This window comes from Stegostoma tigrinum, chromosome 30, assembly GCF_030684315.1.
Source record: "Stegostoma tigrinum isolate sSteTig4 chromosome 30, sSteTig4.hap1, whole genome shotgun sequence".
In the NCBI taxonomy this organism is placed as follows: domain Eukaryota; kingdom Metazoa; phylum Chordata; class Chondrichthyes; order Orectolobiformes; family Stegostomatidae; genus Stegostoma; species Stegostoma tigrinum.
In genome coordinates, this window is record NC_081383.1 from 13,869,834 (window position 1) to 13,882,840 (window position 13,007).

Here is a 13,007-nt window from a genome sequence, read left to right on the forward strand (position 1 = left end):
TTGCAGGAACAGCAACTCATATTCCGCTTGGGAACCCTGCAGCCTAATGGTATCAATGTTATAAAAAAAGCTCTCTGATGAAGGGTCTAGGCCCGAAATGTCAGCTTTTGTGCTCCTGAGATGCTGCTTGGCCTGCTGTGTTCATCCAGCCTCACATTTTATTATCTTGGGTTTTAAGTAATCTTGTATTAGATCTCAATGTCAGTTCACTTTTCTTTGGCTATCACCTTTCACTTGTGCATTCGTGGGATGTAGATGCCAATGGCAAGGCAAGTATTTCCCATTCCTGTTGCCCTTGAAGATGGTGCTGCACCACTTTTTTTGAAATGCTGGCCTCATGTTTGCATCTATTCATAGTCTTGCCCCCACCCTCAGACCATTCAAACGCTCTGTATCTCAAATCTTGTGTCTTCATTCAGTTCACCAAGACCTACAATTCTATCCTGAAAGCTTTATATTGTTCCATCCCTTCGTCCTCCTTGAAGACATTCCTTAATACCTATTTCTGTCAGGGTTTTGGAGGCCCCAGTTGGATTTTGGGTACCAAAGTGAGTAATTTACTGACTTAATACATAGTATCCTGAAGCGCAAGATGTTTTGCTCCAGAGAGCTGGGCACAGGAAGCTGGCCTGCCAACTCTGAGTCGGTGCTTAGGTGGCTAAGTGCCAAGGGAGGCAGATCAAAGGCAAGTTTTGGCTCTCTGCAATTAGGTCACAGTTGTTTTCAAATATTTTAATCCCTCTAGTCCTTATCCTACATATACCTCTCAATCTACCTTCATGTCCCCTCAAACCCTCCATACTAACTCATGCCCTCCATCTGTCTTCCTATAATTCCTCACACCCTCCAAGCCAACTCCATGGTTACAGACTCAGTGTCCTCCAGGGTATCTACCACAGGAGTTATATGAAAATGAAATGAATAAACTTTTCAAAATCTGGCATATCTCTCACTGTACAGACTCCCATTCTTGAAACCATCAAAGCTTTTAAATCCCTAAATGGCTTATCTCTTATAAAAGAAATCACCAATCCTTGAATAGCTTCTTCAAGCTTCAAATTAAACTGTGAATGCAGGAAGCCTGCTGAGATAACTGTAGTTATGAAACTCAGCCAAGGAATTGCCGTCAGGAAAATATCAACAACAAGCTGTATTAAGAGGAGATGCTACATTAGCCAGCCTGTAAATCAAAGCAGTTTAGCAAAAGATTTTTAAAAAAAAAATCACTGATAGCTGCAATCTGCTTTTTTTTTTAAAAAGAGCATAATGGACTAGAAGCTAAAAAAGACTCATGATCGTGACAGTTAACTAGAACTTACGTGAGATAACAAAGTGTGGAGCTGGATGAACACAGCAGGCCAAGCTGCTTTAAGAGTGTTTACTTCAACTGCACAAACTCGTGGCACATACAAAGTGGGATAAGGGTATCCCTTTTAAGTGAATCACATCTTGCCCTCTTTCCTGAACCATCAAAAATGGGAAATGTTGGAAATGGGAGCAGGACTTTTGTATCCAGATCCCATCCTCCATTTGTAAGACTTCATTAAAAATGTGGCTACTCAGTCTTTCTGTGGCTTGGCATCTATTTTACTACTGGGTGTTTTGACAATATTTATACTATTTAAAGGTTGCTGGAAAAGACATGTTCTATTGCTGCAACAGTCATTTGTGACATAACACAAATAAGCAACTAGTTAACAGATTATATCTTTCTAAAATACGTTTGTCGAATACTCAAACTCTAGATCTTACCTGCACCAATGAAGGTGACAAGCAGGAACCAGGTCTCCAGCTTTGTGAAGCATACAGTGACAGCCATGCTTATTATTCTCATAAACCTAAAATTAACAGCAGGAATTGTAACATGCTTCTTAATTAATACAAAAAATGTTTTGTGAAACAATATGATTATAACATTTTTCCAAAGTAAAAGATTAAGGAAACTTGCTTTCATGTTTAATTGAAAAAGCACGATTTCCATGTTGTTCAGAGCTTGAGCAAATCAGATTAAAGCAACCATGAAAATATTTACTAATTTCAGTTTAACAACAGCTTTGCAGCATCTGAGCAATAGAATAGGAGCCAAGGACATTTCTTTGGAATCAGAATCTCGTGTTTCTTAGTCATTTGCTGGCTGACTACAACCTAATTTACCTTTGTAGCCATTTTTATTGGTCTTCTGCAAAAGTTATTGTTGTAAGTATAGAAACCATGACACAAATCATTTGTTTCCACCTGTACTCATTTTGGACAAGTAAACCCAGTCAAGAGACTTACAAAGGTGTTACAACTTTAAAGCAAAAATTGCTGCATCCATCAGATGCCTCTGAGGAAGATGTATGTTTCCTTAGTCTGCTCATTAGCACTCCCAATGGTGCAAAAAACTATTGTGATTTAAACAGTTAAACTACGGGGAAAGCCTGTAACTTTCAGTAACAGACTAGGTGCTAAACAGGCAAGAGGCAAACAATATTCTCTCAGAACTTCACTGCATTCATTGTAAAAGTATCTTACAGCACAGACACAGGCCATTCGGTATAATGTGTCCATGCTGGTATTTATACTACACTTGAGCCTTAGACATTTTAGTAATATTTTATTGTCAGGCAGATTCTTCACTTGCGAAGATCGGTTGGGAAGAGATTCGTCAGCGATTTTTGTTGGCACAACCGTTGGTGGCTGTAGCGTCCTGTCCTGGACCTGCAGATCCTGGGGCAGTGCGGGCAGGGGACTGCTCCGGACAGCGGGGCTTGAGATGAGGGCTCCTTCCTGTGTTTCTGTCTGTCCTCTGCAGCTGCTCTCCTCGAACATTCGAACTGCTCTCTCGCCGTCGTAGTTTTCTTCCGCCATGCATCCCTGTCAGAGGCCAGCTTTTGCCATTCCGTTGAGGCGATGCCGGCGTGAGACAGCTGTTGCTTCAGTTGATCCTTGTAGCACTTGCGCGGGCCACCGCGGTTTCTTTTGCCATCGCAGAGTTCCCCGAAGAACACTGTCTTGGGTATTCTGGTGTTGTCCATCCGCTATACGTGACCCGACCATTGAAGTAGCTTCAGGAGAAGGGTTGCTTTGATGCTAGGGAGCCGGGCCTTTTCCAGCACTTCGTTGTTAGAGATGCGGTCCTGCCAGGTGATGCCCAATATAGAGCGCAGGCAACGTTGGTGGAATCATTCCAGCAGCCGCATTTGTTTCCGATACAGAACCCAGGCCTTGGAGCCCTAGAGCAGTGTGGTGATGACCGCGGGCTTGTAAACCTGGATTTTCATCGACATGCTTATCGAGTGGTTTCCTCATACACACTTCCACAGTCGCCCGAAGGCGCTACTTGCTTTCACAAGGTGATTGTCGACGTCTCCTGTGACTGTAGCATCATTGGAGATTATGCTTCCCAGGTACGTGAAGCATTCGACATTGTTGAGGGGGTGGCTGTTGTTCGAGATTCGAGGTGGGTTGTTATGTGCTGCATGGTGGCTTCTGGTACAGGATCTCCGTCTTCTTCAGACTGATCGTTAGCCCGAAAGCCTTTGCAGCTTCAGAGAAGCGCGTCACTGCAGTCTGTAGCGCATCTGTGAGAGAGAGTAGGGCGCAGTCGTCCGCATACAGCAGCTCCATGATGAACTCCCGTGTTGTCTTCGTGTGAGCGAGGAAGCGGTGCAGATTGAAGATATTGCCGTCCGGGCGGAAGCGAATGTAGATGCTGTTCGTGAAGCCCTCCTTCGCTTTCTGCAGCATCATGTTGAAGAAGATGGCGAAGAGCGTTGGTGCCAAGACGCAGCCCTGCTTCACGCCGTTGCTGATGGGGAACGGGTGTGATAGGTCACGGTTGTATTTCACCTTGCCGCTCTGACCTTCGTGAAGTTGCTGTAGGATGGTTAAGAACCTAAGAGGGCATCAGAGCTTCCCCAGGATTTTCCATAGACCATCGCGACTGACAGTAATCAAAGGCTTTGGTGAGGTCAGTGAATGCCGCGTACAGTCTAACGTTCTGCTCACGGCATTTCCCCTGAAGTTGGCTTAGTGCAAAGATCATGTCGGATGTGCCTCTGTCGCTCTAAAACCACATTGACTTTCTGTCAGGTTGTCCTTCGCAATGGTGGGAATCAGTCTGTCCAAGAGGAGTCTGGAGAGAATCTTCCCGGCTGTAGACAGCAGAGTGACACCTCTGTAGTTCGAACAGTCCGATTTCTCACCCTTGTTCTTATACAAGGAGACTATCACAGAGTCACATAGATCAGCTGGCACCTCACCCTGTTCCCAACAGAGAGCAAATAGGTTGGTGAGTTCGTTCAGGAGCAAAGCTCCTCCTAATTTGTATACTTCTGCAGGGATTCCGTCGATACCGGGGGCTTTGTGGAGTTTCAGCTTAGAGATGGCGGATTGAACCTCATCCAGCGTTGGTGGACGGTCGAATATTTTATTGCACTTGTGCAAAACAATTAATACTTAAGCACCATATGCAGTTAAGACCATAAGACATAGGAGTAGTAATTAGGCCATTCGGCCCCTTGAGTCTTCTCTGCCATTCAATCATGGCTGATAAATTCCTCAATCCCATTCTCCCGCTTTCTCCCTGTAAGCCTTGAACCCCTTGATAATCAAGAACCTATCTATCTCAGTGTTAAATGTACTCAATGACCTGGCCTCCACAGCCTTGTGTGGCAGTGACTTCCATAGATTCACCACTCTCTGGCTGAAGAAGTTTCTCCTTATCTCCATTCTAATAGGTCTTCCCTTTACTCTAAGGCTGTGCCCTTGGGTCCTAGTCTGTCCTACCAATGGAACGATCTTCCCACCATCCATTCTGTCCAGGCCATTCAGTATTCTGTAAGTTTCAATTAGATCCCCCCTCATCCTTCTAAACTCCAATGAGTATCGTCCCAGAGTCTTCAGACTTTCCTCATGTTAAACTTTCCATTCCTGTGAGCCTTCACTGAAACCGCACCACAGCCAGTACATCCTTCCTGAGATATAGGGCCCAAAACTGCACAAATGTGGCCTGACCACAGCCTTAAATAAATCTAACAGGAACAAAGGGCTGGGAATGAGAGTAAGAAGTAGTCCATTCAGACCGTCAAACCCACCCTGCCATTTAACATGATTGTAATTGATCTGACTGTGGTCTCAACTTCACTTTCCTGTCTTCTCCCGTGACCCTCGACTCCTTTGTCTATCAAAAACCTAACCCACTCAGCATTGAATGGATTCAGTGATGCAGCTTCCACTGCTTTCTGGGGAATAGAATTCCAGAATAATGACCCTCAGAGGAAAATCAGTTCTCCTTATTTCCATCTTAAAAGGGACAAAGTCGGAAATCAGACAACACCAGGTTATAGTCCAACAGGTTTATTTGAAATGACAAGCTTTCGGAGCGTTGCCCCCTTGTCAGGTGACTTCATCATTTTGACTTCACCTGACAAAGGGGCAATGCTCCAAAAGCTTGTGATTTCAAATAAATCTGTTGGACTATTACCTGGTGTTGTTTGACTTCCGACGTTATACTCCAGTGCAACATTGCCACCTTCATCTTAAAATGCAGACCTCTTATTCTAAAACTACATTCTCTGGTTCAACTTATTCCATCAAGAGGACATGTTCTTGTATTCTATTCCCCTTCTAATTGTCGCAGACATTCTACTGCCATACAGGACCTTTGGTTCATGTCTTGTCAAAGGATCAACAGCATCTTCAACAATGCAGCATCCCTTCAGTACTGAGGCACAATCTTCCTCTGGTACCTTGTCTAAAGGACCATTATTTATGAGGAAATCTTCTCAGCAATCATCCTCACCTAATACCCACAGACCAGAAAAATTGTATCTTAAACATCTGATTTCAGAGCCTTCATAAGATCCCGCATTCAAGTCTACGAACTTTAATTTGAGTCTATTATTATTTGTTTACTATTAGAATACAAAAAAAGGCTTGCACTTTAGTAGTATTTAATGCCAAGATTAATTTACCCTGCAGCTAAACTTAGTAAAATCTAACACACATCAAATAGTAAGGGAAACTTAAAACATTTCTGGGACTGCAGATTAAAATGCCCATGTACCAGGGATAGGGAGAGATACCAGGGGCTTTCATGCTTCTCCTGTATCTCAATGTATTTTCGAATCCTCCTACACCATTTTAATCCTTGACAGCTTCTGACAAGCACCTTTCTGATGTGCTTTGGGTCCAATGGAATACTGCAGCACCACAGCGGACCATTCAACCCGATGAGTGTACACCAGCTGGTTTGAAGAGAAGTCCAGTCAGTATTACTATCATCGCATGTCCCGCTGTTTGTTTATTTGCCTCTTAGTTCTCTCTAATTATTTATCCAATTTCCTTTCAAAAACTAATTTATGTCCATGTCAATATCAGAGGTGGGTGTTAGTTATTGGGGTGGACAGGTATTTCATTCCAAACCCACCACTTTTTGAGTAAAGGTTTTATCTTGTGTTTACCTTGTGTTGGTTCTTTGGCCAATCAAGTTAAATTGAGTCAAACTGGAATCATTGACTTTTCGATTCTTCAACCATTGGAAACAGTTTCTTTTCATCCTATTGAAACCCTTCAGAGGCAGCTTGGTACAAACTGAATTGGTGGAGTCCACCAAATGTCACATCACCCTGCCCAATGTCTCCAACAAACGTGCCTGCATTTGTATGACGTTAATTGCCCTCAGAGGGGGTCCTCTCTTAACTGGCATTTAGGGATGTTTCTTCCTCAACCAGCTATGTAAACATCGTAAAGATCTCTCCTTGAAAGTAATGAGGAGACAAAACGTTGGACATCAACCATACCATCTTGGTGCTTACCGCCCTTTGGGGACCAGTTTCCCACTTGAAAGAGACAGAGCGAGGATGAAACTGACTTAAAGGTGGTGGCTATATAGTTGTTAGTGCTGTCGCAGGTGGACAAAGGGTGTTATAGTGTCACAAATGAGTGAGCAGACAGCATAAGGCCGTGCAGGCCAATACCCTGTGTGTTCAAGGATGACAGCAAGTGAGGGAAGACACTGCATGCAATCGAGAGAGTGGTGAAACATTAACCTTGGTGGCAGACAGGTGCAGTAGCAGAGATACAGTGAGTGAGATAGCAGAGAGAAGATGTTTGCACTAATGGTCACCAGAGTGTAGAAAGTCACTGACCTTCAAGTGGCATTGCTGGTATTCAGATAAACTGTGGCCCCAGTGGAAACTTGGGATCAGGATGGCAGGATCTGACAGTGTGGCTTTCCCTGCCAGTCCTGAAGGAGGAGGATGGCCAACCTCTGCATCACCCTGTCCACCAGGACCTTGTGGCACCTTAAACCATCTTTGGGGCAATTCTTCAGATGAAGGAGCTGTGAAGGGTAGCTCCAGTTTGACAGCAGCTGACCTGCTGTACAACTTCATTTTAAATAAGGTGTCAGGAATCCTAGGAACTCAGTGGTTGAGTACTGCCACCTCTAGCGAGAGGGAAAGTGGGAGGCACAAGATGCTGTAGCGTCATGGTGCAGAGTAAATGAGGCAGCTTTCGAAGAATCTTGTGAGAAATCTCACTAGGGATCATGGGGAGAAGCCTCCACAAAGTTTATCAAAATTGACACTGAGCTGATTATAGGTAAGATTCAGCCCTACATTCCAACTAAGGCCAAAACAGTGTTTGATAAAAGCTCACCATAATTTCCTTTATAGTCTATGCCTGTCACTGAGAAGTACACACAGGTCATAATATTTTCAGATTTTGTGCCATCTACAAATTTTGAAATATTACCCTTGCATGCCCAAGGACCCAAGGTCATGAATATACAGGAGGAAAAGCAGTGGCTGGATTACAAAGTTCTGGGATCCTACATTCCCTCCAAACCAATAAATAATATTCACCATTACTTCCTGTGCCAATTACTGAGCCAACTTCATATCAATGCTGTCACTTTACATTTTATTCTATGCATTTCACTTTTGCTGACAAGACTATCATGAGCCACTTTATAATGTTGCTCACTTTGGTGTATGTTACAGATGACTCCAATGCTGGCCTAGAAGAGAGGCAAATAAGAAGAATGCAGTAAGATTGCATGTCAGCAGTGACCTTCCCATGGTACAGGATGACTACAAGTGTCTTTCCTAATGCAGATCTTCAACTGACTCATTAGATTCATAGAATCCCTGCAGCATGAAATTCGGCCCATCAAGTCTGCAAAGAGCATCTCACTTAGACCCCGTACCCTATCCCCATAACCCTGCATTCCCATGGCTAATCCACCTAGCTTGTATATCCTTGCACATTGAGCAATTTAGTATGGCCAATGCACCTAACATGCTCATCTTTGGACTGTGGGAGGAAACCAACATAGACATGGGGAGAACATGTCGACTCCACACAGACAGACAAGTCACCCTATATTGGAATCAAACCTGGGTCCTTGGTGCTGCGAGGCAGCAGTGCGAACCACTGAGCCACTCTTGTCATCCCTGACACTAGTGGCTAGACCTTTGATGAATTGGTTTTCTTTTGTCATGATTGTCAAGTTGAAGCTTTTCATTGTTGGTCATTGTAGAGAACAAATGACAATAAATCATTCATGCATTCATCAATTAAATGAGTTGGGCCTGTAGTTGGTCTGATGCCTAGCGATCTTCAGGGTGTATATTCCTCTATCTCACCACACTACAAGCAATCAAGTTTGGCACGCTTTGAAATCAACTCCATTATTGCACACCACAGAATTCTTCACTTTAAATGCACCGCCACTTTCTTAATTCCCAATAAACAATAGAAAAAATATTAACTGGAAGCTTGTTTCTCATTTCTTCAGTTCCTTCTGTCTTGCAGAAGCTTTCAATTACTTCAATGATAGGCAGTTCTGCTGAATTAGCAATTAGTTCAACAACATCTAAACAAACATCCCGTCGTCATGTTAAAAAGAAACGTGTACTTTTGTTTACAAAGAGTACTATAAAATTTTTCATTTGTCTGCGAATCCTCTTTACCAAGTTTCCAGTCTCAAAGCATAGGTTTTAATTAAGAACATACATGTAACGTGTTCCTGTGCAAATCCTAGGGAACCATTGGATTTTATTTGGACCAGCAGGGGTTCAGCTGGTGTCTATTATACTTTTCTCTTGGAGCCAAGGCACTGCTGCAGGGGTCCCTCAGGGCGCTGTCAGAAGTTTAACTGTTTTGAGCTATTTCCATGCTTTTCCCGTCTGTCATGAAGTTTGCTGAAGCTTGCACAGCGTTCAATTCCATTTACGTTTCCTCAGAAATTAAAGCAGCTTGGGTCTGTGTGCGAAAAAAATTCTGAACAACATGCAGGCTTGAACTGATAGAGTCATGGTTCCGGCTGATGGGTCTAGTGGGCAGGCCCGATCGCAGAATGAAATCTGGCTCGATAGATCGTTTCTAAAAATTTTAGTCAACATGGTCAATCACTGAAATCATTTTTCTCAGCCCTTGAATAGCACAGTCCACGGCAAATCAATTAAAAAAATGAAATTTCTTGCATTGAAAATAAGTCTGATTTTTCATTGAGGCTTTTAACTGGAAGTCAAGACCCCCAGTAGTGAACAACAACTTATTTGCTTGCACATACATCTCATTATTACCAAATCTCAGATAACAAAGTGTGGAGCTGGATGAACACAGCAGGCCAAGCAGCATCTCAGGAGCACAAAAGCTGACGTTTCAGGCCTAGACCCTTCATCAGAGCCTGTCTCTGGGTCTAGGCCCGAAACATCAGCTTTTGTGCTTCCGGAGATGCTGCTTGGCCTGCTGTGTTCATCCAGCTCCACACTTTGTTATCTTGGATTCTCCAGCATCTGCAGTTCCCATTATCGCCATTACTAAATCTCACCTCATTTTGCTGTTCAGTTTGCAATTTTCCTAGGCAGTGCTGGAGAGAAACTAGATTGCAACAATTCAGGAGGTAAAAACTGAGAGGATCCCTGGTGACTGTAGCTCACTGCTTGCTCCTGTGGGACTCCACCTTAGTTAGCATTCCCCATCATCTCAGGGCACACTCCATGGGCAGCAATGGCTTGCAATCCCCTCATCCACAGTGGTTAGCACTGGACACACACCACTCTTCGTCACATCATCATGGCACATTTCTAACTAACTTATAATATAGGTCAACACTTCGGTACTGCACGCTGGAGTGCGCTGACACCTGGCTTTGCAATGTTGCTGCTGGCCCACTTTGCATTTGTATTCAGGAACCCATCTCATGCATTGGAACAAGATACATCTCTGCCTTTAACTTGCTGTCCAAGTCCTCATATTTCTTGCCTATTTATACATCGTTGCTTCTTTCAGAACATACAGCCTCACCATACTTTTGTCTTCCAATGCCTTTTAGCACCAACACAAAGCCAAGCAGCATGTCATGGCTGTTAGTAGCAATCAGTTAAGGGATGGACCTGTATCTGTATGGCACTGAGCTACAACAATGTTGCACCTGCACCATGACCTGGTAAAGTATGTGGCAAACACACAGGACGTGTTTCAACCAAATGGCCATATCTCAAAGTCCAATGGGCATAAACCTCAGTTGTCCAGGGGGACTGTCATCAGTCACAGAGTCCCACCTCAATTAGACAAGTTCATAGTCCAATGCCAATTGTGAGGATAAGCCATGATCAATTACTATATGCAGTATTCTGGTTATGAGTTCCGTTTCACTGCAGTCCAGAGAAAGGGTCATGGCCAGTTCTGCTGGTCCATTACAACCAGTCTGGGGAACAACAGTAAGTTAGGCAGGGAGCTGCACAGACATCTAGTCAACTATCAGTCAGGGCTGTCCTTCCAAGTTGGTCAGGAAATGGGTCACAGTCAGTCCAGCAGGTCTATGAAAATCAAAGGAGTGTCAAAACATGGCCCACTGCTGTGGGAGGGAGAGTGGAGCAGCATGTTGGGGAAGCCAGTTGTAGTAATTGAAGGCATCATACTGGGATTATAGCAGGAACAACAACTGTGATGGGGGAGAAACAATTCAACATTTAGTTTGGAGACAATCGTCCTTTGGAGGACAAGGATTACTGCAGGAGTGGGGATGGTCATTGATGGCCACCACCACACTGGCTTTGACAGGGAAACATCACTTCACTAAGCCTGAGACTCAGGGGATAATGTGAGCAGGTGGAGACTTAAGTGAAATAACTGAGCAGAAACACGGGAAGCAAGAAATGGACCAGGTCACTGAGGGTGCAAGGAAGAAAGGAACTTGAAGGTATGGGGTGGTCACCCAGTCATCTAGATTACAAGCAGAGTCTGCAACATGTGGTGTGTAACCTGTGCTATTTTCCATCCTCATCTGAGTCACAAATGTTCATGTAAATGAAAAATGATTGCCACCACACTCAGATTGGACAGAATAAACATTTTCTTCTGTCTGAGGATGGAGGCTGTATATGTGAATGACGTGAGACTCTTGAAGGGGCATTTGCATTAATCAGGTCCTTAAACACTCCATGTTTAAGGCATCCATAATCACAGAATTCTGCTACTGAAGCACATATGATGACTAACTATGTTGAATACAAATCCTGGCTTAAAGCAATTTTGATCATGTCACTGGTCATTACAAATTGATCATAGTTACCTCTGTGACATAGACATAATCACTGTCTAGACACCCAACTGGACCAGCAACACAAAACACAAATGATATGACAAATAGGCTGGGTTCAGATATAGTGTTATTCCAGAAAATGTTACCAACACATACTAGCCACAGATCAGGCCTCTGATGGAATACATGGATTGGTACAGTGACAAAAATTCTCAGTAAGTGCAATACCACCCAGGACAGAACAATCTACTCGATAGTCATCCTTGATAAATGCCACAGCAGCTATTGCTGAAACACTGCTATCCACAAGTTATACTGTAACAAGTCATCTTTGACAGAGCCTATCAACAACACATTACAATTATGAGATGTGCTGGAAGATGTATAATTTATAAATATTAAATATAATTTTTGGAATTTTAATTTCAAAAATAGATGCAGATAGATGTTCATTACTTCTGTGAAGGGTTTTCAATAAATTGAAAAAATTATTCTATTTTGAGACTATTATTAATTAGAATAGTACGAGGGAACAGTTTCTGTTCTGTGACATACAGGAAGACTCACTGCAGCTGTACAAAACAGCCCCAGCTAAAACTCAAGCAAATGGCTATCTACACCCAGCCCTGCTCTGTGTGTGTGTGTGTGTGTGTGTGTGTGTGTGTGTGTCTCTGTGTGCGTGTCTCTGTGTGCGTGTGTGTGTTGCAGGGGTGGGGTTGCTGAAGAAACAGACAGGCAAGAAAACAAATGGATCAGTAACTTTCACACAGTCAAGAAGGAGAAATCGCATCGAGCATGAGACTGCAGTGGTTGGAACCAGGGTGACCTCGGGATTTTTGATTAGGGTGAGATGGTGATGGGTCTGTTAACCTGGCCAAATCAGGAAGTCCTTGGCTGACCAATAAAACCAGGAGATTTGAGGTCTCTTCAGTTGAGGACTGACTCCCAGCTGGCTGACCACAGCAAGTGTACTGTACACTAGTAAATAAAGGGTGACTTGGTAATGGGAAAAAAAATATAACCTGGAGTTCAGAATCTCCTCAGTTCAAGTTACTGACTCTGAACTGGCTGGTCATAGCCAGTGTACTGTGCACAATTAAATAAAGAGTGACCTGGTGATGGGATACCAGCCTGTGTTGCAGTTTTTTTAGTGGCGATGGGAGAAAACAGGACATGCCTGAAGAACAACTTTAGGTACATTTAAGTCGTCATTGGATAAGCATATGGACGTACATGGAATAGTGTAGGTTAGATGGGCTTGAGATCGGTATGACAGGTCGGCACAACATCGAGGGCCGAAGGGCCTGCACTGTGCTGTAATGTTCTATGTTCTAACATTCTCTTGTGACAGTCATCTTAGAGTAGGGGTAAACATTTCTGGCATCATGCCTTTATTTGGGAAGCTTGACTCATTTGATCCTGCCAATGAATTTGGGCTCAGTCTGTGGGAAGAATGTGTTTTTTTTTC

The 13,007-nt window shown here is 43.5% G+C and overlaps 1 protein-coding gene across 7 annotated transcripts in view; it reads right to left on the bottom strand.

Moving 5' to 3' along the window:
• Positions 1–13,007, bottom strand: part of LOC125465713 (interleukin-6 receptor subunit beta-like) — an 88,100-nt gene that overhangs the window by 47,658 nt on the left and 27,435 nt on the right. For all 7 annotated transcript variants that reach the window (XM_059638564.1, XM_059638569.1, XM_059638567.1 and 4 more), the window contains one exon: positions 1,753–1,838. In XM_059638564.1, the coding sequence (XP_059494547.1) occupies positions 1,753–1,838 (86 nt within the window). The remainder of the gene's footprint in view (positions 1–1,752; positions 1,839–13,007) is intronic.